Source organism: Thyridium curvatum (genome assembly GCF_004353045.1).
Source record: "Thyridium curvatum strain D216 chromosome Unknown NODE_111_length_103525_cov_82.688156, whole genome shotgun sequence".
NCBI lineage: Eukaryota > Fungi > Ascomycota > Sordariomycetes > Thyridiales > Thyridiaceae > Thyridium > Thyridium curvatum.
Genome location: NW_022156866.1, coordinates 1 through 26424, shown reverse-complemented (window position 1 = coordinate 26424; position 26424 = coordinate 1). Strand labels below are relative to the sequence as shown.

The 26424-nt window shown below is 54.3% G+C and overlaps 12 protein-coding genes across 12 annotated transcripts; 8 read left to right on the top strand and 4 right to left on the bottom strand.

Annotated features, from left to right (window-relative positions):
• Positions 1 to 305: 305 nt before the first annotated feature.
• On the top strand, positions 306 to 1448 carry E0L32_011598 (uncharacterized protein; the record flags this gene model as incomplete). The annotated part of the gene is made up of 1 exon (XM_031134345.1): positions 306 to 1448. The coding sequence occupies one exon, from the start codon at positions 306 to 308 to the stop codon at positions 1446 to 1448; it is 1143 nt and encodes a 380-aa protein (XP_031000196.1).
• Positions 1449 to 1528: 80 nt separating this feature from the next.
• Positions 1529 to 2994, bottom strand: E0L32_011597 (uncharacterized protein; the record flags this gene model as incomplete). Its single annotated transcript, XM_031134344.1, has 3 exons — positions 1529 to 1814; positions 1881 to 2760; positions 2817 to 2994. The coding sequence occupies 3 exons, from the start codon at positions 2992 to 2994 to the stop codon at positions 1529 to 1531; spliced, it is 1344 nt and encodes a 447-aa protein (XP_031000195.1).
• Positions 2995 to 4064: 1070 nt separating this feature from the next.
• Positions 4065 to 5715, top strand: E0L32_011596 (uncharacterized protein; the record flags this gene model as incomplete). Its single annotated transcript, XM_031134343.1, has 5 exons — positions 4065 to 4258; positions 4316 to 4757; positions 4819 to 5052; positions 5107 to 5191; positions 5249 to 5715. The coding sequence occupies 5 exons, from the start codon at positions 4065 to 4067 to the stop codon at positions 5713 to 5715; spliced, it is 1422 nt and encodes a 473-aa protein (XP_031000194.1).
• Positions 5716 to 6230: 515 nt separating this feature from the next.
• On the bottom strand, positions 6231 to 8457 carry E0L32_011595 (uncharacterized protein; the record flags this gene model as incomplete). Its single annotated transcript, XM_031134342.1, has 8 exons — positions 6231 to 6360; positions 6415 to 6603; positions 6659 to 6774; positions 6828 to 7022; positions 7073 to 7166; positions 7215 to 7314; positions 7383 to 7801; positions 7853 to 8457. The coding sequence occupies 8 exons, from the start codon at positions 8455 to 8457 to the stop codon at positions 6231 to 6233; spliced, it is 1848 nt and encodes a 615-aa protein (XP_031000193.1).
• Positions 8458 to 9664: 1207 nt separating this feature from the next.
• On the top strand, positions 9665 to 10004 carry E0L32_011594 (uncharacterized protein; the record flags this gene model as incomplete). Its single annotated transcript, XM_031134341.1, has 2 exons — positions 9665 to 9925; positions 9981 to 10004. 2 exons carry the CDS (start codon positions 9665 to 9667, stop codon positions 10002 to 10004), a joined length of 285 nt encoding a protein of 94 aa, XP_031000192.1.
• A 938-nt stretch (positions 10005 to 10942) lies between these two features.
• On the bottom strand, positions 10943 to 11285 carry E0L32_011593 (uncharacterized protein; the record flags this gene model as incomplete). Its single annotated transcript, XM_031134340.1, has 2 exons — positions 10943 to 11230; positions 11283 to 11285. 2 exons carry the CDS (start codon positions 11283 to 11285, stop codon positions 10943 to 10945), a joined length of 291 nt encoding a protein of 96 aa, XP_031000191.1.
• An 859-nt stretch (positions 11286 to 12144) lies between these two features.
• On the top strand, positions 12145 to 16410 carry E0L32_011592 (uncharacterized protein; the record flags this gene model as incomplete). The annotated part of the gene is made up of 6 exons (XM_031134339.1): positions 12145 to 13251; positions 13314 to 13695; positions 13885 to 15274; positions 15327 to 15854; positions 15909 to 16097; positions 16161 to 16410. The coding sequence occupies 6 exons, from the start codon at positions 12145 to 12147 to the stop codon at positions 16408 to 16410; spliced, it is 3846 nt and encodes a 1281-aa protein (XP_031000190.1).
• Positions 16411 to 17862: 1452 nt separating this feature from the next.
• Positions 17863 to 20240, top strand: E0L32_011591 (uncharacterized protein; the record flags this gene model as incomplete). Its single annotated transcript, XM_031134338.1, has 4 exons — positions 17863 to 17970; positions 18039 to 18115; positions 18171 to 19140; positions 19209 to 20240. The coding sequence occupies 4 exons, from the start codon at positions 17863 to 17865 to the stop codon at positions 20238 to 20240; spliced, it is 2187 nt and encodes a 728-aa protein (XP_031000189.1).
• Positions 20241 to 20702: 462 nt separating this feature from the next.
• Positions 20703 to 21773, top strand: E0L32_011590 (uncharacterized protein; the record flags this gene model as incomplete). Its single annotated transcript, XM_031134336.1, has 1 exon — positions 20703 to 21773. The coding sequence occupies one exon, from the start codon at positions 20703 to 20705 to the stop codon at positions 21771 to 21773; it is 1071 nt and encodes a 356-aa protein (XP_031000188.1).
• A 128-nt stretch (positions 21774 to 21901) lies between these two features.
• On the bottom strand, positions 21902 to 23361 carry E0L32_011589 (uncharacterized protein; the record flags this gene model as incomplete). Its single annotated transcript, XM_031134335.1, has 4 exons — positions 21902 to 22838; positions 22902 to 23029; positions 23097 to 23197; positions 23253 to 23361. 4 exons carry the CDS (start codon positions 23359 to 23361, stop codon positions 21902 to 21904), a joined length of 1275 nt encoding a protein of 424 aa, XP_031000187.1.
• Positions 23362 to 24084: 723 nt separating this feature from the next.
• Positions 24085 to 25629, top strand: E0L32_011588 (uncharacterized protein; the record flags this gene model as incomplete). Its single annotated transcript, XM_031134334.1, has 1 exon — positions 24085 to 25629. One exon carries the CDS (start codon positions 24085 to 24087, stop codon positions 25627 to 25629), a length of 1545 nt encoding a protein of 514 aa, XP_031000186.1.
• Positions 25630 to 25749: 120 nt separating this feature from the next.
• On the top strand, positions 25750 to 26424 carry E0L32_011587 (uncharacterized protein; the record flags this gene model as incomplete). Its single annotated transcript, XM_031134333.1, has 1 exon — positions 25750 to 26380. A coding segment is annotated over one exon (631 nt), but the record flags the coding sequence as incomplete, so codon positions are not given.

Sequence of the window (26424 nt, the reverse complement as noted above, 5' to 3'; positions counted from 1 at the left end):
CGAGGGTCACACCCGCTAAACTTTGACCCAGCTCTCATGCAAGGGGATTACACAGCAGTAAACACACACAGGCCAGAATCGCAAATCTTGGCGGGTAAAGTGTCAGCTTGCCCATAATGTTGTCCCGACTTGAGATTGGGGTCTTCAGCTCCTCCTCGTTCCGGGTTAGACTGATGTCTTCGATCCCTGTTCTCTGTACCCCGCCAGAGATCAAATACAAGTTCATGACCTTCTCCAGCTTTGCACCCGAGGCGGCTTGCTCTTGCTAGTGATCGGCATCCCATCGGCAGCATTCTGGAATAAAGATGCTGAAGAACTCGCTCTTCCTTCTCGCCCTGGTCGTGGTGGCAGTCAGCGGGGACTATGTCTTCCCCGAACCAGATGGTCCCTTCCGCGTCACGATGACCTCGGAAGAGCTCGTCGACCAAGCCCGCCCAGACCCATTCAACTCGTCTCACCCAAGGCGCCTCATGATCTCGCGGTTTACCCCCGTTCCCAGAAAGCAGTGCCAGAAGACATGCCTGGTGCAGTACATGCCAGAAGTAGTTGCTCGCGAGGAAGATGCCAACCTGCTGGCCTTTCTCAAAACGGACGAATGGCCAGTCGGCATCTTGTCGCAGCTGCAGCTCCAGCTATGCTGCGAGGTGCGGCCCGGGTGCAAGAAGAAGTCCTACCCGACCCTGCTGCTCGGCACGGGCCTCAACACCACGCGCCTCTTCTACTCGGCCATGGCGCAGAACATCGCCAGCACGGGCTACGAGGTCATCGTCATGGACCACCCCTACGAGACCGACATTGTGCAGTTCCCCGACGGCACCATCATCTACGGCGGCAACGTCCCGGCGGACAAGAACAGCACTGGACCGCTCATCCACGCCCTGGACGCCCGCTTGAGGGACACGTCGTTCATTCTCAACGAGCTCGGCGTGCAGTATGCAACTGACAACCCGTCAAACAGCAAGGTCGGCTTCGTGGGCCATTCGTTCGGGGGAGCGGCGGCAGCGCACACGATGCTGAATGACACGCGCGTGGTCGCGGGCGTCAACTTTGACGGCCTGATGTTCGGCCCCGTGCTGAACGCCGGGCTCGGGCGGCCCGGTATCCCCCAGTCGTTCTTGCTCTGGGGCTCAGAGGGTCATAACTCCACCGCCGACACGGCGTGGGACCAGCTCTGGGAGACGCATGATAGCTATCACCCGGGAGAGTGGATGAAGGAGCTGAGCATGAAGGGCTCGGTGCACGGCAGCTTCTGGGACATGGTTCTCATTGCGGACGTCGCTGGGCTCAGGGAGAACCCGTCACTCTACGGTGAGGTCACGGGCGCTCGGGTAATGGAGATCTTGAGGGCGTATCTGCGGGATTACTTTGGTATGGCCCTGACTGGAAAGGGAGAGGGCCTGCTCGCTGGGCCGGATTCCAAGTACAGCGAGGTCGTGTTCGTGAGGTAGTGTGGTCAATGTTCAGATATCCAGTCCGAAAATGCATTATCCGTCAAACAATGTTTTATAATCCTTCTCGAGACAGTATCTCACAGGCGGCTACGAACTCCGTCATCGCTACTGCGCACGTAGTCACGCAACTCCTTGATCTCTCCTCGCAGCATCGATGCGTTGCCCATGTCAGCACCCTTGGGTGCATACGCCCACTTGTCCTTCAGGTTCTTGGGCAGCTTGTCATGGACAGAGTCCAGCACCAGATCTCCAATGATGGGCAAGAACTTCCACGCATGCCCCGAGCCGCCAGTGGCGACATGCAAGCCCTGGATCCTGGGATGCGGGGCGATGATGAAGTCGGATGATGAGGTGTGCGAGAGCCTGTGGGTTGAACCAATTTAGTTAAACAGTACTTGAGAGGAGGACCAAGGGTCAGACTTCACATACCAGCACAGTTTCGTCCTGTCAAATGGCCGATCAGCCAGCGATGGCATGATTTCACGAAGCTGGTCTCGCAGACCAACCTCTGCCTCAAACGGTATGACATCAGTAGGGTTGGAGACCGTGGTACGCGGAATGGAAGTCTGAAGAGTCTTGGAAGGGTCTTCCGGGTGCGGGACGGTGACCGTGTTCTTGTATCCCGGGGAACGTCGCAGGATCTTGGTCTCGCCCTTGTGCGGCGGGAAGAGATTCAGGCCGGTGTTGAGGTTGGTGGTAATGGACATGTTCTTCCACTTGGCAACTTCCTCATCGGTCAGCTTGATCCAGGCGACCTCAATAGCGCTCGAGGCGATCATGCCCTCGAGGTCGACCAGCCTAGGCGACCAGGCACCGGCAGCAACCAGAGTCAGGCCTGCTGCCAGCACCTCCCCGTTCTCCAGGACCACACCTGTAGCACGGCCATTCTGGATCGAAATCCTATGGACAGGAACTCCACACCGGAAGGTGATGGACGGTTGCTCGAGGCACCTCTCGTAGCAGACACGTATGCTCTCCTTGGCGTCAATGAACGCATCCTCCAAGTTACAATACCCGTAGTTCCAACTCCTCTCTTTGGACAGCTTGCTATCGGGTGCGGGCTCCGCGCCCTTGCCATGGACGCGCTGGAACACCTCCTCGGGCGTCTTCATGTGCACTACTGAGCCGCCCTTGCCCTGGCTCTCGAGGTGCGCGAGCCCCTTCTTCCATACCTCCAAAAGGGGGCCGGGCCTTCCACTGGTTATGAAGGACATGCCTTGCTTGAAGTAATGTGGCTTCAGCTCGGGGTCCGCCTCGATCATGCGCTGCGCCTTGGCCGCCAGACGGCCATAGTCAGGGTCGGCATATACTGTCCAATACGTGTTAGTCTTGGCCTCGGAGAGTCGGTGAACGGCACGAGCATACCGGACCGGATACACCTCGTGGTGTCGACGCTTGTGCCATCTTCGACAGGAGGAGTCTGGCGGTCTATGACAGTGACCTTGGGGTCGGGATAGCGGCGGGCAATCGCCAGTGCGGTGGACAGGCCGAAGATGCCTGCGCCCACGATGATCACGGAGTCGGGGAGGGTTTGCGATGCCATCTTCTCTTCTCGTCTTGGCGGTGCTATGACCAATCGTATTAGACCTTGAGCAATGGCGCATTTGCTCCGAACATTTATGATAAGGAGGCGTCTAAGCGTGTATTATTATAATCATATCTAAAGAGTGTTAACACGCAAAGTAACGCGAGGCGGCGATCGCCGCTCGTGGGGTTGAGCCCCTCACCAGGTTTACGGAGCGGAGGCGGATGGAGCTGCCGACACGTCGGGTGCCACGCGATAGGCAAACGGCGTGCTTTGCTGCGATTAGATAGAACGTGCCATTGCCGGTGGCAGGACTGCAGGAAAGGGCTCCTCTCTCTAGGTACTTGTAGTTGTTACGCGTTGGATCTAGAGGGTTTGATGAAGATCTCTTGGTTAAAGTTGAGCGGTACAACGGCAACTTGCGGGGAAGCCCTCCTCCAACAAAAGTAAGGTCAGTGGTTATTGTTGAAGTAAATACTCAAAGAATCCCATAGTATTTTGAAGATCCAGATTCATCCCGCTTTGCCTTATAGAAGCCCGGGTGACCAGACTGACTGGTGAGGAGGCTATGACAATCTCCATCAACATTGTCCGAAGAAATATCTATCATCTGGGCTCACTGCAAAGACCACGCGCACTCCCGTAGACTCGATAACAGGGTTCATTTTCAGGGTCCCATAGATAGCAATTTCTGAGATGAGATACCCTAACTTAATCTCTCTGTCCAAGAAGCCATCCCAGGAGAGGGGAGAATGTTCAATGCTGGCTTCAAGTTGCCGTGCAAGTGGAGCGGGGCTCCGCTCCGTTCCTCTAGCGGCGGCGTTCGCCGCTCGCAACCCTCACAGTCGCTGTTTGCCGCCGCGAATGTAGAAATTGCCAGAGATAGATGATCATGGTGTGGACCGTCATGCGGCACCCCGTGGGGAAGCTCGAGCAACAAGGGCGATAAGCCTGGCATAACCTGGACATAAAATGGCCTGACTGGCCCGTGACGAGTTACTCTGGTCATCAGACACGGCTGTTCAGCTCATCCACCCCCATCCCAGCCCCGAGCCTGCTGCTTGATTTCGACCGGAACCCTTGTCATTATGGACACTACCAAGGCGACTGAAGAAGCCAGGACTTGGGCGGAGGAGCCTCCGAAGGTTGGACTCATGGACGCAGTTGCCGACAATGTCGCGGACCGTAGCGAGGAGGAGAAGGCTCTCGTCCGCAAGATCGACTACACGCTCATGCCTATCATCTGGGTCATGTACCTGTTCTCCTACGCAGACAGGACAAAGTGAGTGGTACCCAAGGATCCAGCTGCTGCTCCGACACATCACTAACTGGCTCTCAGCATCGGCAACGCAAAGATTGCCGGCATGAACGATGACCTCCACCTCTCCTCGACCGACTACTCGATGGCCCTCGTCATCTTCTTCATCTCCTACGTCATCTTTGAGATCCCCAGCAACATGATCCTCGCAAAGACGCGCCCGTCCATGTACATCCCCGGCATTATGCTGCTCTGGGGCGTCGTGACCTGCTCAATGGCTTCGGCCAAGGACTATTCCCACCTGCTGGCGATCCGATTCCTGCTGGGCGTGCTCGAGGCAGGCTTCGCCCCTGGCATCATGCTCATCCTCTCCTGCTGGTACAGGAAGGGCGAGCAGGCCAAGCGCTTCGCCATCTTCTACTCTGCCGCCGTCCTGTCCGGCGCTTTTGGAGGCATTGTTGCCGGCGCCATCACCGGCAGCCTGGATGGTGCCCATGGTATTCGAGGATGGCGATGGCTGTTTGTAAGTGCACAATTCGGTCCGGCGTCTTGTCCTCGATCTTGTCTAACTCTCGAGCCCACAGATTGTTGAAGGCGCAGGTACTATTGGCTGCGCCATCATTGCCTTCTTCATTCTGCCCGACTACCCATCCAACTCGAAGCGTTTCACCGAGCGAGAGAGGCAGCTCGCCGTCGCTCGTCTCCAAGCCGACAACGTTGTCACTGATTCGGAGGATGCGCCCACGCTTGGTCACATGAAGGCCATCCGGATGTCGCTGTCAGACTGGCGCACTTGGATGCTGGCCTGCGCGTACCTGGTAAGAATACATGCACCCTCCGACAGCTCTGTCGACCCACACTAATCATCGCAGCTTTTGGCTGCCGCCAACACGATGACTTACTTCTACCCGACCTTGGTGGCAGGGCTCGGATACTCTGGCCAGATGGCGCAGTACAGTAAGTGCAGAGCGCAGGAAGGGTCTGTCATACGTCTCTGCTAACAGAGTGGAACAGTGGTTGTCCCCATCTACAGCGTCGGCTTCGTCATCACCCTCGCGACCGGCGTCCTCAACGACCGCATCCCCAAATATCGCGGCGCAGTCATCGCCTCCTGGCTCGGGGTCTCATGCTTGTGCGCCGTCGTCGTGTGCGCCGTCTACAACTTCACGGCGCGGTACGTGCTCCTGGTCTTCCTCGCCTCGGGCAACCTGGCGGCCAACGCGCAGTCGCTCGCCTACTCGTCCTCGACGTGTGCCCCGATGCCCCAGGAGGTCCGGGCCGTCAGTCTCGCCTTCATCAACGCCCTGGCGAACCTGTCTGGTATCTACGGCGCGTACATCTTCCCCGCCAAGGACGCGCCCAAGTACATCCCGGGCTTCGTGACGGTGGCTTGCTGTTTGGCTGGTGCGGTGGCAATCTATGGCTCGGCGCAGGTCTTGTTCCGCAAGTATCCTTGGAAGAACAACTCTGTACGGGGCTAGGGTGCTTTGTTGAAACGACTTCGGCTGGGTTCAGGGTAATGAGAAATCAGCTCTTGGATAGGCAGGAATATCATCCTACTTTTAGAAAACATCCGTAGATGCTACAAGTGTCAAATATGATGCAAACTGAATTCTACCATCTTCTGAGCGCGATAAGCCCCTTTTCATAACTTGATAACGCAACGAAATAACGCGAAGCCCATAGTGCCTTCTTTTTTCAAAGCTTGGCCATCTGCTCGGAGGTGGTGGAATGCCGTTCATTGTCGCCGAGTTCGAACATGTACCTGCCCGTAAGGACATCCGTTGGCCACCCTGCCTTGCTGAGAGCGTCTTGAGCTACCTTCAGAAGTGTCATGTCTGTGCCTGTATCTCAGTAAGCATGAGCCAAGTCATGTAGTGACACAGGTTCGCATTGTGGCCTACCTGGAGCGCCAACAATCGTGCTGAATATTGGAGCGTACTCCGTTTGTCCAGATACTCGCGACTGATAAGGGTTTTGACCGACGAGAAGACTGTTAGTACTCGGGCTTCTGCTGATTGGGCATACTATCCTTACTTGGGACAACGACCTGAGGTGCACCAGCCATCGAGGTGATCATGGTTGAGCTGGCTATATTGGGAGCATCATCGTCGTTGCTGTCGCTACTGTTGACCTTTAGATTCAAGTATCAATCGGGCATGGATCTTATTCGAACGCACCTTGAACTGGATATGGGCTCCATATCGCGATAGTTTGCCCCTGGTCGGCCATGAGGGACGACCATGATGGTTTGACAAGCACCGTCATCGCCAACTGAGAACAAGTGTTCGAAAAGCCAGGTCCTGAAAAGCGGGATCATTTTGGAAGCTGCTTCGCGTCCTTGTTCGGTTTCCTCTTTGTCCATTTTCCTAGAGCTTTGTCAATTGTGCGAATCGACACTGGACAATGCTGGGTGATTCTTACCATCTCTCGCTATGTGACGGACTCACATACGGCTCCTTCTGGAACTTCTCGCGATACTGGGATCGGAATGTGTCGAATCCATGATACTCATCGTAGCCATTTAGGGTATACGACATCTATTGAGATCTTGTCAGCTGCCATATCTCATAGACCTTTAGGGGGGACTCACATCCTCAAGGTCGAAAAGCGACTTCTCGCGCAGATCCTCCGGACATGTTCTGGCCCACTCGTCCGTGATAGAGATCTTGGTGTGAGTCACGCCCAACAGATCTTCGAGCGCTTTCACAAACGCGTCGCTCATGAGTTGCTGGCCTTCATCGCTCTGAGGGAACCAGTCGGTGGGATAGAGTATCCTCTGTGGCCACTGGGTTTTGGTCAGCTTAGAGCGGATAGATGTGGAAGCTGCAGGCATACATTGCTGTCGTTTCTGGAGACTCCAGAGACACTGAGGATCTTCTCAATCTGAGAGACGTTGCGAGCAAGAAGTCCAACCGTATCGAATAGTCTCCTAGGTATCAGCACTGGTAACATGGCGCGTGTAATCAACCATACTCACGGGCATATGGGGACAATGCCCGCCATTGGTAATGTGTGCCAGCTGGCTCGAACGCCCCAGGCGCCATGGCTGGTGGCTGGATATCGTAGACTCCCAGTGGCTGCGTGGTGGCATGAGACATTAGCAATTTGGTATGAACCTCAATGATAGAGCGAGTCCGTGACGTACTATCAGTGCAGACGCTGAAGTCCAGCCAGTCGTATCCTGCTATCGAGGCCGCCGCTCCGCTTGAGCTTCCGGACGGATTCTGATACCCATCGCCCCGAGGATTCCATGGAGGAAAGTAGTCGATGCACTGATAGGGAGGGATTTCGGATCCCGCAAAGGCAGACAGCTTCGTCTTTCCGACAATGATAGCTCCCTTGTTCACAAGTGACTCGACGAACTCTGCTGTTTCGCCCTGCTTGCCGTACAGCTCGGCAAAGGCCCGATTGCCTAGGCTAGTGACTACGCCTTCCAAGTGTATATTGTCCTTGATGGCGATCCTCATCCCGGCAAGAGGCTTCTCTGGAGTACGCCTGAAGTAAAGGCGTGATGGAACAGCAATCCCAGCGGTACCGACTGCCCCATGTAATGAGCGGAAGAGCCTGATGATGTTAGTGAGATAGAGAGCTTGGCCATTGGATGGAATGACTTACTGTGTATCACCATGTCGGGCAACCCCAGTGTGCGTATCATCGGGAATGACTGTTGCAGAGAATGCACACAGAGTGTCGGGATGAATGCGCCATGCCTGGTGGACTTTTTGATTCTGCACAAAGTACGGTCCCTCTGGCAGGTCGAGGTCTTCTAGAACAACCAAGATCAAGGACCGTGCTCTCAAGTAGTCGGATAGCTCTGTAGGAACCTCCCCGGGTGTGTTCAAACTGGTATCGGTTGAATGATCAGACAGCTCGGCCGCTGAAGAGCACATAGACGTGCGCGTGATGATCAGAAATCCATCCTTGGCAAAACTGCCGTCAAAGACATCGTCACTATCTTCAAAGCGTCTCAAAGATGCCTTGATCGTGCCCAGTGACAAGTTCATGTCCTTCAGTTGAACCACAACAGCAGGTACGATCCCGGCAGGCGCGGTCACGGCGGTCGCGGCGGTCGCGGCGGTCACGACAGGCGCGGTCGCAGTCGGTCCGGTCCCAGCCGGTGCGATCCCACTTTGGTAGGTGTAACTGCTTTCTGGCAAAGAAGCCTCATCTCGCGTTCGAATGTAGTAAGGCTTAGAGTCAAGTTCGACTACCTGCGCCATGGTCTAAAAAAAAAGAAAAAAGAAAAAGAAATCAAATAAGAAAAGAAAAACAAGAGAGAAAAGAGAGGGGAAAAAAAAACTACCTAAACAACAGAATTGACAAACAAGGAGAAGGGCAGGAGGGGCGCTGTATGTCTTGGTGATTGAGACCGACGCGCCGTGGGAGTGGCCAGTCTGATGGCAACGTGAGAAGAAATGTTGAGTGGGTTCAGGGATCCCAAAAGATTTCTAATAATGGGAAAGAGGAGGGAAGAAGAGAGACTTGACTTCTGGCGCTGGCGCTAGGGGGTAATCCCAAATAGGGGGAATCGTACACCACAGAGATAGAAGAGACAACAACAAGAATGAGAACAACCAACTAGTCTGACGACACCCGGATACGTACGTACCCAACCAAATACGGCCGAACCGACACAAGGTGACATTCGCAATCTCTTGGTTGGCCGAAAAAGAAAGCGCGCACCAACACCAAGGTCAGGCGCCTGGCCAAGCTCAGCGAAACCAGGGGCCTACGGCCTCGGGCTGTCGATGATCTGCACTGCGCACGGCCAGTCACCATCTGGCTGCTTCGCGCTGCCTGCTCCGATCCGCAGTGGACGACAGCCGGAGTGCGATCACACCAAGTGCCGGAGTTCCAACACCTTGCAATATTGTGGCACCTGGTTGGTGTCTGAGCCGTATGAGGCTGTTATCTTTAGGTGCTTCAACATAGCATAACCGATTGGAATCTCGGCGGTATTCCTTGCCCAACGCTACACCTGGTTATTGAGGTCGTTACAGAGTAGAGGCCGCGTGATTGACACCGGTGACACGCTGCATGACATGGCATTGAAGGATGACGCGGTACCAGTGCACGGTTTCACTGTCAGTGAGGTGATACAAGTGGCATTAACTACCTGAGGAGATGGACGCCGTCATGAGGCCGCCCGCCCTCAGTGCAACAAGAGACATGCGGGGCTTACTGAGTGTAGGTGAAAGACACATGCGGCAATTCTCTCGCGCCGCGAGGTACATCCAAGGCCGCGATTTCCAGGACGCGCCATTAAGCGAAGAAAGGGCTTCCCGAAATTCGGGAAGCTAACTGGGAAAACTTTCTGGAACATGTGCAGCCCGCTGGCAGAGCAGTTTAAGCAAAGACGATGACGCTGTCTGCTTCTGCCTTCGCAAAGCACACCTGTCATTGACAGTCAGTCCCATACTTTCCGGAATGCTGAAAGCGATGGGGTTTGAAGCTAAAGTCTACTACCTTGAGCGTCTCAAGCTTTATGAGACCGAAAAGCCCTACATGGTTGCCTTTGAACTGCCTGTCAACACCGGAAGTACCACCAACCATTCATATGCGCCTTTCCAAGTGCACATGACTGATGCACAGTCGATAAAGGATTCTTTCTCTCTTGATGTCCATGGCTTTCAATTTGAGCAGTGGCCTACTGATCTGAAGCCTGAAGACTTTGATGATGACGACACAGTAAGATCACGATACTACAAAGAGGTGCTGGACCATGTGAGACTCCTTAGCCCAGGGGCTATTGACATACGGGTTTTAACACATGAAGTATGGCGTGGTCATTATCCTGAGAATCCAACCCTCTCCATGTCTCCTTATTCTTCTGCATTTTCTTTTCTTTCTTTTCTTCTTTCCTGGCTGTCCTGCGCAATTTATTGCATGCCCGAAGAAGCTAACAAGCCTGAAGCGCCGGAAGCGAGGAGAGTCATTCTTGACTGTCGCAAAAGAAGAACCAGAATTTGCAAGCCCTATCCTCTATGCGCATACCGGTCCATGTCTTCCCTCCCTGTCTGTGGTGGCATTTCAGATGTTAACGAGTATTCTTTCTTGGCAGACTTTACTCCTCATGGAGCGGCAGTTCTTGTTGAGCACTTACTGAGCGCCAATAAGGACTTGAGAGATTGCCAGTATGACCTGGTCAAGTAGGTGTAGTCTCTGACAAAATTTTAGCCGCCGAAAAACACTGACAATATCACTTCCCTAGTGTCTGGCGTCCCACACGCGGCCCAAACCGAGACTGGCCCCTTGCCCTCTGCGATTATACATCGATAGATCTTGACGAGGTCGAATTCAATGATGTGGTGCATAGAGACCATGTTGGAGAAAGCCTGCGTTTATACGCAAGCCCTAGCCATCAATGGTACTTCCTTGATCACCAAACCACTTCACAGGTGGCCGTCTTTCGAAACATTCACTCGGCTGGTCTGACAGTTCCATGTGAGCATCTCTCCCCGAAGACATAATAAAGGCTGCAACGGAATTGACATATCCCCCAGTCGGTGTACACCTGGCATTTCCCAATCCCACTGTGGAGTCCCACGCCTTGTGCCGTGAGAGTATTGAGGTGCGATTGGTAAGGTTTTTCAACTAGGAAAGTGCATTCTCATGGAAGTTATCGAAGTAGAACACAATCAAACCGCAAAAGTATTTCCTGAGATTTTGAGGATTAACTCAGTCTTGAGACTGTACTGTGTTAATCTAAAGAGCGGCCGCTGAAACAGATTGTTGTTCAACTTCCTCAAGGAAGTAAGGCTGTTCCCCTTTAGGAGGTTTTGTGACAGGACGCCCCTTGTTCTCCTTCAGGTAGGTGATCAACTCTGCCTTTTCTTTGCCAGCTGTCCTCGCATCAGGGCTGTCCTTGATTACATGCTCGAACTTCGATGAGTCCGGATCACAAAACTTTTTCCATGGCTGAGTGCGTGGTGTATTAGACACCTGACATTTTGCATCTTGGCATGACTGTCGGACCTCTTTTTGCGAGGCCGACTAGACTGTTGGTAAGTAGAAGCCAAACACGGCCAAAAGAGAGAGGGCGTACCATTCTGATAGTTTGATGGCCGTCTGGAGGATAGTTTTATTCGTATCTGCTATGAGGGGAAGTCAGCAGGCACGAGTCTCAACTCTTGGGTTGCGGAAAAAGCAGGCTGCTTACAAACGGCCGAACCACACGAACCTCGCAGTCATCACCTTACTGGGGTTTTCTGGAATCAGCAGTCCTCATAATCCCGCAGGATAGGTGGCCCCATATTTAAGAAGCAGAAGCGGTAGGGTCCTCCAGACAAGTCATCAGGGCATATGCCGCGACCTCTAGCCGACCCCATGTGGACAACATCTGTTGCTAGTGCATCGGGCTTTTTTCATTGTTTGACAGCTTGCTCCTATCTTTCCTTGGTACCATGACGTCTCTCGTGCATGGTTGTGGAAGCATGCCAACGTATTGTGGTCTGGCATCCATTCTGCATGCATTTCAGTCGGTCGCTCTAACCACCTATCAACATGAGACCATTAGGATGGGTTACCTCGTCTAATATCGACGTTCAGGACATCCGATTGGTAGTGTGAGACCAGGTCAACTTTTGTACATCCGCTGTACGGTCTTCGTAATTTCTTCGTGCACGGATATGTCCTACCCAGATGGCCCGGAGGCAGGTTGTCAAGAGACGTTACATGACACCGAGATCTAGTACATACCTCCCTTCCACAAAGGCAACCACTCGGAGGCCATGCTCAGAGGTGCGACACCTCCAGAAACTAGTCAAACCTGACACATCACCACGATACCCCGACGAGAGCATTCCAAGAGAGAGTACCGTCCATTTCCTTTTACGCTTGAAAAACACCAACAACAATATCCAATATCTCAAGCATATTTGTCTGAACACGTATGGCACACCGCAAACATGACAAAGCACCCGCAGACTAGTCCAGGTCTACCCTCTCCTACTGAAGCAACGACGCAACCCCTCCTTATGGGAGTCTCGAACATCTCGGGTCTTACAGACACACGCGCGTCGGTGGTTTCAGCACGAAAATCCGACATGATCGAACCTTCTGATCATCACCGTTACCTCTGGAAGATCTCTGGCGTGTCCACAACGCTCGACCCAGATGGCCTCTGTCAGGTACTTCGTAAGCATCCTGACATACAAACCTCGAACACTGTTGGGACAAGTGGCAGGGACAATGAGGACGAATGCGAAGACATTGTCGTGCGTACGCTGGCCGTTGATCCAAACAGACCTGCCCAGTGCCAGGCGACCGTGTCATTCCGTCACCTTTCTCCGAAATTAACGGAAAACCGTGCAACTGGTCGAACCTTTGAGATCCGCGTACGGCTGCCGACCCAGGGCGAGATCGAACAAGCTGGCGCTGGATTACAGAAGATGGCAATTGGTGACAACTTCGATGGCCTTACCGCCCTCTACTCCCCACCTCCAAATAAGCATGAAGCAGACATTATTGCCGTTCCTGGACTTGCTGGCCATCCCTTCGGTTCATTTGTTCACAAGTCTGATGGCTATATGTGGTTAGCAGATGGCTTGCCGCAGGATTTGTCGACGGCTCGAGTGATGATCTATGGACACCAAAGTAGATTGAAGGACAGTGTCAGTTTTGCAACTTTGGATGACTTGGCGAATAGTCTTCAGAGAACTTTGAGCCGAGTTCTGAAAAATGGAAGAAGCCGTGTTGTCCTCATCGGTCACAGCCTTGGGGGGTTGTTGATCAAGCTGGCATTGATTAGAATGAACCAATCTGAATCGGAGAGGGCATTGGTAGGACGTATAGCGGCAACAGTCTTTTTCGGCGTTCCTCACGAAGGGATGGACATCGAATCTTTGACCCCAATCACCGGGAATGGGCCAAACCGAGCTTTGCTTGAGTCGCTAAATCGGATCAACCCCAAAGAGCTTGCGTCTAGAAACCAGGACTTCACCTCAATGCTCCGAGAACATTCCTTCAAGGTTTACTGCTTCTTTGAAACATCAATGTCTCATACAGCAGTTGCCGTAAGCCTCAGCCGCCATACCTCTTGGTTGTGTCCTAAGTGACTAATCTCATTTGCAACTAGGACGAGCATGGGAACTACAAGATGATGGGCGAACGGAAATGTTTTGTGACTCCAATTTCCGCTACCAGTTGCTTGCCACTTCACCAGCGAGATGGCTCGATAGCGATGCAACGAACGCATTCCGATCTCGTCAAGTTCTCCCGATATGACGAAGACTATCACATCGTTTTGGACGTTCTCAAACAGTGCATACCGGATACAGTGATTGCCAACAGACCGCGGGGTGTTGTCCGCCATAGCGATACAGCCATCGTGCGAGAGAACGACACTTCTGCGAGCGGTGCTGACCGGGGGTCTGATCCTCAAGATACACTGCATGCTGAGAGTATGTCGCGCTCTTCTTCGGGTTTTGCAACTATTCAAACAGATGGTTGTGACAAGAGTACGTCCCATGAGATTATTGTGGCTCAAAGCTGCATGCTATGACTTTGAGGACCTCAGCTAATATATGCCAGGACAAAAGCTTAGTCCGCAACCTTCCGAAGGCAGCGGTATGGACAATGAAAACTGATTGTTTCGGCTCTGAGCCACCCCGACCTGAGGACTTGGGGGCTAACTCGCCCATGTGCAGCAGGGCCTCCACCACGCCTGTATGAGCCAAATCACTACATCCCAATCATGCAGAACCCTCACTTTGTCGGCAGGCAACAATACTTGAGCTTATTGAACGAGTGTCTTGTATGCTCTCCCTCCTCTTCACAGAGAGCATTTGCGTTGTGGGGCCCCCGCGGCCAAGGCAAAACGCAAACGGCACGCCAATTTGTCAAGGAGTCCGAAAGGTTCTTCAAGCATATCCTGTGGGTTGGGGCGGGGGACGAGACAAGCCTTATTGCTTCCTATGCGGGATACGCCCGCCGCTTTGAAGTTGTGGGCACATCAATAGCCCCAGCAATTGCAGCGGGCAGACTCAAGCAATGGTTTACGGAACAGAGTGCGTATTACAAATCAAATAATCTTCCCCATTCATCTGCCGCTGATATTATGGAAGACTCACTATGTGGCTTTGCAGATGAACTATTCCTGGTTGTCTTTGATAGTGCTGAGGAATCGAAATTGATTAGCGAGTGGTGGCCTTGTAGCGATCACGGTTCAATCCTGATTACGACTGTCGATCCGATTTTCCAAACAAGCAATTATGCTGGGCGAGGGGAAAAGCTCAGTCCACTCAGTGAGGATGATGCAAGCAAGATGGTTCTCGACCAAGTTCGGAAAGAGGCACTCAGCAAGTCAACTGAGATGAATTTGGAAGCAGCACGGCAAGTTGTAAGCCGTGTCGAGTGTTTGCCGTTGGCTATTTCGGGCATAATTGGAACAATCAACAGTGATGCGACTGACACTCTCTCCGGCTACAACGAAAGAAACAAGCATGCAGAACCGATTCTGACATATACTGCCGAGGTGTTTGACCGCCGTTTCGCACCATATGGAAAGGCCATAGCTGATGTATTTCGGGAGCAACTGAGAGTGCTTGGACGAGACGCGGCCTCTCTCGCAATGATGGAGGTTATTTCCCTTTTGCACGGGCACAGAATTCCAGGGGAGCTTTTGGGTTTTGGAAAAGGTCCGGGAGGTATTGCTGATATTGATTTTACCATGGACTTTGGGAAACATATCAAAAGTCTGTCAAGAGGCTTGCTGGACCAGAATGAACGGATGTACGCAGAAGAGCCGCTGCATTACGGGGTTCACGGACTCATAAGGCAGTTTGTCAGACAACAGATGACCGATAAATCTCGTCAGAAAGCATTCGACTCTGCTACGCAGCTTCTATATGTCGCCATAGATCCCCTAGCCTCATACACAGAAAAGGAGCCGAGTAGAGAGACCGACAGACGATTGTTCCTGGATTACTTCACGCACATCCAATCCGTGAAAGGCTTCGGCGACCAGCTTTGGAAAGAACGAGGAAATGTTCTCCGAGTACCGGTGTACTATTTTATGCTCCTGGCATACTCATCATGGTATAGGCCGCAATGGATTGGCAAATTCCAATGAATGCTAACCGTTGTGCAGGATCTGTTACTCGGTGGGGTCTTTCGCAGATGGGCTGGAACTTCTTAACAGCGCTGGGGATATTCTCAGAAGTATCAATGCCTCCACGCGAGCCTGGAGCGAGAAGCCGGGCCAGATCGACATGATCATGAGCAAGCTAGAAATGACCCACAACTACGCCTGTATCGCATCGGAGATTGGGGATTTCTCGCTTTCATTGGAAAAGTTTCAGGAAGAAGAGTCGATTTACACCGAGGCTATGGACACGATTTGGAAGGACTCGGCCGAGGATCACTCTGAAAGGTTGGCAAACATCCTGGGTGGCATTGCAAACTCCTACCAGGGTCTCAATGATCACACCAGGGCAGAGGAGTACTATGCTCGGTGTTTAGAGCTTGGAGAAAGAGACGACATTCATTGCCCTTTTGAAGTCAACATTTGTCGAAGCCAGTGGGCACGTGGCGCTCTCGACGTGGCATCTACTAGACTTGAAAAGCTCATTCAGCTCCGGGAGCGCGAGTATGGGCAGAAGGACGACAAAGATTTCATGTGAGAACTTCCCATGGTATCCAACGGTTCGATCAAAAATCTAACCAAGTCAAGAATCGGTCATATGAAGTATGTTCTCGGAAATGTTCGGCTTGATCAACAACGTTTCGACGAGGCCTTCGAACTCCACACAGACGCATTGGACTGCTGGAGGAAAACCCAGCCGTACCATCATAAAACTGGAGATGCCTGCCACAAGGTTGGATGGCATCACACGCGTCGGAAGGAATGGAATCAGGCAGAGTACGTACCAGCGATCCCAGAAGAAAATTTACATAGCAGCAGAGCACTAATCCATAATTGTAGAGCGTCCCTCAGGTCAGGCCTTGAGGTGTATCGATCTGGAACGACCGCGAAATTTTTCCAATGTGAAATTGCCCGTTCAAGCTATAAACTTTCATTGGTGCTCCAAGAATTGGGCAAATACGAAGAGTCGGAAAGGATGCAGATGGAGGCGACGGCGATGAAGGCGCGTCTTTCAAAGAACACTCACGTTGACAAGACATGTCAAACCGAGGCCGCATATGATGCTCTAGTTAGCCTATGGGCACGATAACTCCATCATTGTTGGTAAGGTGGACCTGCTGTAGATGTTTGATTAGATACATAGATACCGAATCTCTATTTCTGCTATCACGAGTTCTCCCTGCGTACAACTTTAGCGAAACAGCCTCGAAGTTTTATATGCCAAGCCATCTTTTAATTTACTCTAGCCATTAAAGGCGCTCAGAATACAAGCTCAACTGAATACATAACCACCTCAGCTCATCTTCAAGGTTCCCAAAACCACAACGCAAACGGCAGCAGCACTGCAACACCGGCAATACTAGGTGAAGCATGCTATTTTTACTAATCTTGAGTACATCTACGTCTCAAGCAGTGAGGGGACAGCCCCGAACACCTGTACTAGCATCCCCATCATGCCTCTAGCTCTAAGTACGTTAAGAGGAAAGTATATCTAGAATCTTCATGGTTGATGGCATAAGGGAAATTCATCTCTGTTATTGGTCTCAAGACTCTCCAGCAAGAGTGAGATGTGACACATTCCCAACCCGTAGTGAATAAATTAAAAAGTCTCAAGGTCAGTCATTGTAATCAATGGGAAATTTCTTCTAAGATCCCCAAGTTCTTAAAAATAAATACTCTCTGCCGAAATCGGTACTGCAAGTACGTATCTACTGGTACCTAGAGGCTTTCCCCACGATGTATAGATGTGGCAGCATCCCACATACCTAGAGAGAGTCCTACCACCTAATACACCAGCTGTCATGCACTATTTCAATACTATCATGATTTTAGGGGAGAAATCAGGCGCCTTAGGCAGCGGGCCAGGAGAAGTCTTAAAGTGGCCTCCTAACCTGACCAGGAGTTCTGAGACATTCATTCCTTTCTGAGGGAGAGTTCCAGATAATTCAAGTGCCGTGCCCTGCAGTTCTGCCCAAGTAATCTTCCATCCTGTTTTCTCCTTTACAGCGCTATCAGAATGTATTCTGTAAGCATAGACGCAGGTGCACAGTCAAGGGAAGGAATTGTAGTTCAAGAATGTATCAACATCAGATGCTGATCCGACTTGGACAGCTTGAAAAAGTATTGCCGTAACGAGCTCACAAGGGCACCTATGCAGATGTGTATACCGATCACTAACTCGCAAGGTGACCATAGCTTACAACATGTCTAACTCTTGTTGCTCCAACCTCACAAACACAAACAAGCACTAGCAGAATTAGTACAGAGTAGATGTATCCACCAATTGTCACTAGAACACTTGGGAGATAGGTGGTCACCTGATTACATGACCCCGCTTGATGACGCTCTAAAGATCCTACGAGTGCAGATAATAAGCCACAACAGCGCAGGATGGGAGGAGGATTGGGTGGAAAGCACGTCACAGATGCATCTTCGCCAGCAACCTCACAGACTACAGTGAGGGTTACGAGACATCGCCTACATGGTTTCCTTATTTCATCTAGACTCGGACTTTGGTTGAAGAATCACCAAGCTGTTCGCAATGTCCATCTCTCGTGCAAGCAGTAAGGCTTCTGCACAAGACCGGGTTAGCAGAACCGCCTGCATTCGATGTCGGCAGAAGAAGAAGAGATGTGATCAGCAGCTACCAGTAAGACGAAATCGTTTCAGAGGTACTGTCTAAACCTGACTGACTCGGCGCTTGTGACCCTTCAATAGAAATGTCGTTTGTGTGACCTCGCAGGGGTTGAATGCTTGGGTTACGACACCGTTGCTAAGAGGCAAGTGCCTCGGAGGTATGTGTATACACTCGTTCGTATCATATGGAGTCACTGATCAGGAATGGTTTAGTTATATTCATAGTCTTGAGGAGCGAGTAGCGTACCTTGAGAACAAGCTGCAGTCCTATCGCTCTCGTGATGACACAAGCGAGGCTCCACAAGGGATCTCACCGTCCTCTACGGCGCAGTTATCGGATGCAGGTAATCTCAGAGGTTCTAACAACGAGCCAGGATTGCCCGTTGAGCGGAATGTCGAGACTGCAGCGGCAGCGAGGGCCACGGCGGCCGGGGTGGCAAGGCTAGCTAGGCAAGCCACTGGCCAGGAGCCCTCCTTCTTCAAGCTTGCCCTAGCCGGCATTATGAACGCAGACATGAGCCCCAAGACTCCCCTGCATCAAGACCAACCCCGTGAAGCGGAACACACATCTGCTATCATGGGTGACTTGGACGCCAATCCCATATCTCTACCCTCTAAAGAAACGGCCCAGAACTTGGTCAACGCATATTTCCATTATCTGGGAATGGCTATGCCGTTACTACATACGCCCTCCTTCCAGAAGAAAGTGGACATGCTCTATACACTGCCGCGGGCTATTGACTTGGCCGAAACCCATACCGCCACAGATGTGAGGTTGGCCATCTTTTTCGTTTTCGAGGTCTTTGCTGTGGCCCTGCTGGTCCTGCAGAAACAAGATCCATCGAGAGTGCCAACATGGCTGGCAGACCGATATCATAAGACTGCCATGATGGGTCTGGGTGAAGCTGGGATGCCGAACGATCTCGAGGGAGTGCAGGCGCTGCTGCTGATTAGTCAGTACTCGCACTATCATCCTACAGCTTGGAGTGCTTGGAGGGTCATCAGTCAAGCGGTTCGCCTAGCAGTGGAATTGAAGCTGAACCAAGACCCGCCAGACGACTTGGACTTCCTTACGCGGGATAATATGAGACGGACGTTCTGGGTGGCTTACGCTATGGACCGGAATATCTCAACAACAATGTGCCTGCCGTCCTGCTTGTCAGATGGAGCAATAACCACAAAAGTCGGTGCTACTAGACATTTCCTTTCTGAATCAACTCGGACAGCGCTAATGAATCTACCATATTACAGTATCCGAGTGACGTGGGTGACGAACACATCACATCAGATGGTCAGCAAGCAGCTGATGCACCGGCCTCTTTCTTCAAACGGATCTATTTGCACTACTTGCGATATCGTCGGATACAGTCCGAGATGGCAACGGCCTTGTACCAAGCACCGCCTCCTCCATACCAGCCCATCGACCTAGACCAGTGGCAGCAGGCTATGCACGGGCGGATCGACAGCTGGTATAAGGACTCGCCGGTTGTAGAAGGCCTGAGCAACGTCGTCAAGGGCGTCATCGAGACCTTTGAGGTCAACTACCAACATGCAGTGTTCTACCTGTACCGGCCCACGCCCAACATCCCGGCGCCGTCGGGGTCGCAGCTCGTGACCATGACGAACGCGGCCGTGGAGATGATCAGACTGTACCGGCACTTCTTCCGCGAGAACAAGCTGAACCTCTACTGGCAGGCGGTGGAGAACCTGTACTCTGCGGGCACGGCTCTCATGTACGCGTACGGCCACTCTCCAGAGGTGCGGGAGCTGTTGTCGTTCCGGTCTCTCGAGTCGTACGTCCATACTTGCTCGTCTGCCCTGTGGGGCATGGTCGAGAGATTCCCTGCGTTCAAGGGGAAGAGAGATGCGTTCGACCTGGCTGCCTCTCAGATCCTCGCAGACCTCGGCGCCACCTTCGCAAATGCTGGCCTGGCGACGGCGCCAGCGGTGTCATGGACGCCTTACGAGGGCGGCGGCTTTGGACTGCCCGGCGACGGCATTATGATGGAACATAGCCGAGTATCACCACCCGAGAGGGCTGGTGGCAGATATTTCTCGTCCGAGGGCTTCCCTCCCTCACAGCCGTCGCTCTTCGAGGGGCCAGACACCATGCCGCAACACGGTCAGCAGGCCGAATTTGCATTACCACCAATGGTGCCGGGCGGAGATCTCGAAGCGCGTGCGCAGATGGACACCTTTTCTTTTACGGACTTTGATGACCTTTCTATGGCTTGGGAGGCTGCGGTGGGTGTGAATGGGAGCTTCAATCCGCCTTGGATATGACTCAAGTTGAAGCTCGTTTTCTTCGAGGCTTAACGGATGGCCATATGCTCCCTGAACTTTAGCGCCAATAGCACGAGTGGAATGATATTTCAGTGCTGGGACATTGGAGCCGGGGTTGGTGTTTAGCGGGATCCAGGCCAGTTCGGCGGTGACTAACAGCGGAACAAGGCACCAGCGGGGAAAGGCAGAAAGCCCACCTGCACACACACAATCTTTGATGAACAACTTCACTTTTCTTCTTTAATGTTTTCGTCCTCACTGAATGTGAATGAACCATCAATACATAGGTACTGTTCAAGAACAACACCAATCTGCCAACTCGTTTTCTCCTTATTCAGCTGAATTATTTATTCTCCTCAATCCTGACTTCAAACCCACCGTCATCCAAATGAATCCCTCCAGCAAACCTCCCTCCCCTCCAACTTCATCACCAACGTCAACAGCCATCTCAATTCCATAAGCATGGCGCAACAACCAGCCCAGAAGCCCGCGGCGCCGAAGGCATCAAAGGTGCACTTCGCAACCCCGCTCGCCCAGTCCACGCGGTCCAGCATCCTCGAGTGGCGCCTGCCCAGGCCGCACCACCAGTACGTCCTGACGGGCCGCTCCCGCGCGGCCTGGCACACGTCCTTTGTCGTGCCGCAGCTCAACCTGCTGCTCGACGCGGGCCTCGTGGTCAACAGCCTGCGCCCGAAGCACGTCTTCATCACGCACGGGCACAACGACCACTGCCTGCTGAGCCCGGCCTTCGTCAAGCGCGAGGACCCGCCCGACGTCGTCTGCCCGGCCGAGATGGCCGGCGTCTTCGACGCCTACATCGCCGCGAACTCGGCGCTCAACCTCGGCGGCGCCGTGGACCTCGGCAGCCGCGCGCCGAGCCCCGAGGACGAGGACGAGGACGAGGACGGCGAGGACGGCGAGGACACCCCCGGCAGCGGTGGCTCCGCACCCTCCTCCGTCGCCGGCCCGGGCTACCTGCACACGCACGTCACCCACGGCGTGCGCCACGGCGACGTCGTGCCCCTCCGGCGCACCAAGAACATCTCGGCTCAGGTCTTCGCCTGCGACCACTCCGTCCCCTCGGTCGGCTACGTCTTCCGCGCGACGACGCACCGCCTCCGGCCCGAGCACGCCTCCAAGACCGGCCCCGAGCTGAGAGCCCTCCGGCAGGCGGGCGAGGAGATCACGGCGCCCGCGACGACGCCCTTCATGGCCTTCCTCGGCGACGGGACGGCCGCGACGCTGGCCGCGGAGCCCGAGTGGCTGCGCGGCGGGATCCCCGTCGTCATCACCGAGTGCAGCTTCCTGCACGAGGAGCACCGCGCGCAGGCGGCCCGGACCAAGCACACGCTGTGGGCCGACCTCGAGCCCGTGGTGCGCAAGTTCCCGCGGACGACCTTTGTGCTCACCCACTTCAGCCTGCGGTACAGCGACCGCGTCGTGGCGAACTTCTTCAGGGACATGGCCGACCCGCCTGCCAACATTGTCATCTGGGCAGACGGAGAGGCCGAGGAGGGAGCTGGATGCAGGTAACAAATTTCATCATTCTACAGCCGACTCGGCTTGATCTACTGTATGAATAACACGACAAGGGGCCCAAGATCAGCCTGACAGAAAACTCCGGACAATGCACTCCTCACAGACTTTGATAGATGGAAATCTCATGACGCGTTCAGCGCCTCAAGTGCCTTTCTCAGTTCCCTCACGGCGGTCGGCACATCCTCAAAATTGAGAGCCGAAATAGCCCACTTCGCATGTTTCTGCGCTGCCATGATTGCCATGTCGTCCGTGGCAAAGTTGCCTTGTGGTTTATGCTGCTGCTGCGTTGCTGCAGGTGGGGCGTAGCTGCTCGTTGCTACGGGCGCGACTGGCGGTGCGGCGGGCTGGGGAATCACCGGTCGGGGGATGGTTGCAGAGGGTGGTGTATTCATAAATGTGTCTGGCGGGCTAGTTGGCGGCGGCGCCACTGCCGGGGTGGCCTTGGGGCTGGCGGCAAAGGTTGGGGGCGCAGGAGCAGATGGAGGCTGATATATGGACGCGGGAGGGCCTTCTGGGTGTGCCGAAGGGGGAGACGGGATCTCGATATCCGGATCTGGTGCCGTCGGCTCGGCGGGAGGTTCGTACGAGACCGGGTCATGCAAGGGCGGGGAGATGGGCGACGGGGGCTCCGGTGGTGCATGGCCGTCGAAATACCCCTGCGGCGCCGTTGGCGGTGCGCTCGGCAGTACCAGCTCGTCATCCGCTGGGGGCTGTGCCGTGGATGCCGGAGTGTGCGGCAGCGAAACGCCCGCCGAGTCCCTTCTGAGTTCCCGGTCCGGAACTTCCTCCAAGGTAACAGGCTTGGGTCCCTCTCCAGCTCCCGGTGAGGTCAACTGTTGCGCCTCTGGGTCCGCCGGGTCTACCGCCGGTTGCTCTTCCAGGTCTTCCAGCTTCGGATTCGACTCGTTCGGGTCCTTGCCTTCCTTGATGGCCTTGTATATCCGGGCGGCGTTCCACTTCGCGTACTTGATCTTTTGCAGGTTCTCTGGGTCGGGAGTGCCCCAGATGTGGACAAGGTTGAAGAAGGTCGCGGCGGCATCGAAAGTACCAGCGGTTTGCCTAGAATCGCTCCGGATTAGACACCGTAACCACCATAGATATTAGACAATAAGAGGACCCTACACCGTCACTTTGTTCGCCTTGACAACGCGCTGCGCCCTGTCGAGCGTCTCTTGTCCAAATTGCTCGATGTACGCCTGCGCCGCCGTGTCGTCCATGATCGCCTCCTCGTTTGGGTATTCCTGTTTCGTCTATTGGAGTAGCGCGCGCGGTGATTAGTGCCGGCTACGAGGTAGATATGAAGGCGCTCTGGCTCACCTGCTCCAGCTTGTCCATCAACTTGGTCGTGTACTCCAACACGTCGACATCGTTGTTATGCAGCTGCTTGGCTAGGATCTGGTTGACGACAAAGTACTCGCCTGGCCCGCGCGTTAGTGCCGGCCTACACTTCTGGATCGAGAGGATGGATCATACACCAATACGCGACGATGGGTTTGACGGTGCCTAGCTGGGCAGCGCGCTGGGCGCATTTGAAGAGGCTGATATCGGCCTGCCTGAGGCTGGCGGGGATCTCGTCGGCCATCGTGAGCTCGGATGCGCATGCGCACGAGAGCGCGATCGGCTCTGGAAAGGAGAAGATGTGGTGTTGAGCAAAGTTGCAAGGACGTATGCTCGTTCGCGATCCTAGAGGGGTGCTGCAACACAAGAGCAGTCGAGTTGGATGTGGTTATAGTTCCGGTCTCAACGTGAAGGCTGGGAAGATTGGGCCGTTTGATCAGATCAAATGAACGCAGCAACCTTGAAGGATCGAGCTCGAGGGAGTGACGCATTAGCGCCCAGTGAGACGCCTAGGCTTCCAGAACGATCCACCCCCACCTGCTGCAGCTCGAGCCACCTGTGGCTCGAGCTTCCAGCCTGGCTGTAGTCTTTACCTCAAGGTTCCCCCGCATTGATGTCTCTGTCTCTCGTGCCTGCACTTATCGCTAAAGGTGGCAGGATAAGAGCTCCACGCTGGCCTTTTTCCAAATTGAACAGCAATGCACATCTGGTGATCTCACCACATCGCCCTTCTCTCCCCCCTCTTCCAATTTAAATAGGACCTGCTCTCCTGCTCAGAGCTCATACTTGTGATTCTTTCACCTAATTTGCATCGTGTCCATATTTGTCCAATTGCCATCACGTAACTATTTCCCCTTTGATCATCCTCCCTCCTCGCCAAAACCCCACAGTAGCTCCGGGATCATCTTGTCCAGTCCAGTCCAGTCCAGTCCAGCAAGGCAAGGCAAGGCAAGGCAAGCAAGCAAACATGCATCACCAGCCAAGCCTCTCCGCCCTCGCGGTGGCTCTGCTGTCGGCCCTGCCCGCCGCCCACGCGGGCATGTACACCAAGAGCTCGCCCGTCCTCCAGGTCGACGCAAAGAGCTACGACCGGCTCATCGCCAAGTCCAATTACACTTCGGTACGTCTTCTTTCTTCTTCTTCTTCTCCTCTGTCCAGAGACGGGCTTACACGCGCACGCAACGATTACATGAGGCCAGCCCTCGCTAACGACAACAAAACTGCGACGCAGATCGTCGAGTTCTACGCCCCCTGGTGCGGCCACTGCCAGAACCTCAAGCCCGCCTACGAAAAGGCGGCCAAGAACCTCGATGGCCTCGCCAAGGTCGCCGCCATGGACTGCGACGACGACGCCAACAAGCCCTTCTGCGGCGGCATGGGCGTCAAGGGCTTCCCCACGCTCAAGATCGTCCGCCCGGGCAAGAAGTCGGGCAAGCCCATCGTCGAGGACTACAACGGGCCCCGGACGGCGACCGGCATCGTCGAGAGCGTCGTCGACAAGATCAACAACCACGTCAAGAGGGTCGCGGACAAGGACCTGGACGCCTTCCTGGACGAGGACAAGGAGAAGCCCAAGGCCATTCTGTTCACGGAGAAGGGCACCACGAGCGCATTGCTCAAGAGTATTGCCATTGATTTCCTGGGAGCTATCGAAGTGGCACAGATACGTAACAAGGAGTCCAAGGCCGTTGAGAAGTTTGCCATCGACAAGTTCCCGACCCTGGTCCTCGTTCCCGGCGGTGACAAGGAGAACGTGGTCTATGACGGCGAGATGAAGAAGGCCGCCATGGTCAAGTTTCTCTCGCAAGCGGCATCTCCCAACCCCGACCCTGCGCCCGCGTCCGACAAGAAGAAGGCGGACAAGAAGACCGAGAAGAAGTCGGAGAAGAAGGAGAAGGAAAAGGCCGAGTCCAAGGCCAAGCCCGCGGAGAATGACGAGGCCACCAAGGCTGACGAGCCCGAGTCTACCGAGACCGTCAAGGCGCCCGTCATCATCGAGAACGCCCCGCCTATCCCGACTATCCACGCCCCCGAGAAGCTTATCAAGGAGTGCCTCAACGAGAAATCGCATACTTGCGTTCTTGCTTTCGTTCCTGCAACCACCAACGACAAGGCCGAGAACGCCTTGAATAACCTCGCTGAGCTCGCCTTCAAGCACGCTCAGAGCAAACGTCATCTCTTTCCCTTCTTTGCTGTTCCCGACTCGAACAGCGGAGCCGCTCCTCTCCTCAAGGCCCTGGACCTGTCCAACGATGTCGAACTCATTGCTATCAACGCTCGCCGAGGGTGGTGGAGACATTACGAGGGCGGCGACTTCACCCACGAGGGCATTGAGAGCTGGATTGATGCCATCCGCATGAGCGAGGGTGTCAAGAAGAAGCTGCCTGAGGGTCTCATCGCCATTGCCGTTGAGGAGTCCGCCACTGAAACCACCGCCGAAGCTACCGAGGCCACGCAGGCCACTGAGCCGACACCCGAGACTGAGACCGCCAGCGAGCACGATGAGCTTTAGTCGGCTAATTTCTTGACAAGGGCGGGTGTTGATGAGCGTTGTCTGCTTTCGGATCAGTCAAAAATGTAAAAACTGAAACAAAAATGAACAAGCATGTAGTCACAAACTTAGCGATGAGAAATGAGATATGGACCTTACCTTTTCGGTCGCCGCATGCCGCTCCCCTTTCATTACAACCCGTGTGCGCGATCACGAAAAGATGTCCACACCTCAACCGTCAAGATCCATGTCCAGACCCGTACCCTTGTCCACGGTGCCCTCATTGACCATCCTGTCACCAGCCTCGCGTATGACCTTGTCGAGAATACTCCTGACCTGCTTGCACCCGTCCACGCCGACGGCCAGCATGCCCTCGAGGCGCGAGACCTGCACCCTGCTCTCGCACACGAGCACGGCCACGCGGTCCGTGTCGCCGAGCGTGGCGACCGTCAGGCTCGGCAGCTCCTGCTCCTCCTGCAGGTTCAGGTCGAGCAGGGGGTCCGCGCCCTCGTCGCCGGCGGCGTAGGTCGACGTGCTGCCCGCCGTGCAGGCGGCGACGTAGTCGGTCATGGGGATGCCGGCGTCGACGGCGGCGAGGGTCGCGGCGTTGATGAGCGCGGCGAGCAGGGAGCCGTCCTGCGAGAGGACGTGCAGGCTGAAGGCGATGGTGCTGTGGGGGAAGAGGTGCGTGTGCAGCGTCGAGGAGAGGGTGTGGGAGAGGGTCGACGAGAGCTCCTGGAGGCGTCTGGTGGTTGTCGAGGTCAGGTCAGCTGTGAGTCCTTTTTTGGGGGGGGGGGGGGGGGGGGGGGGGGGGGG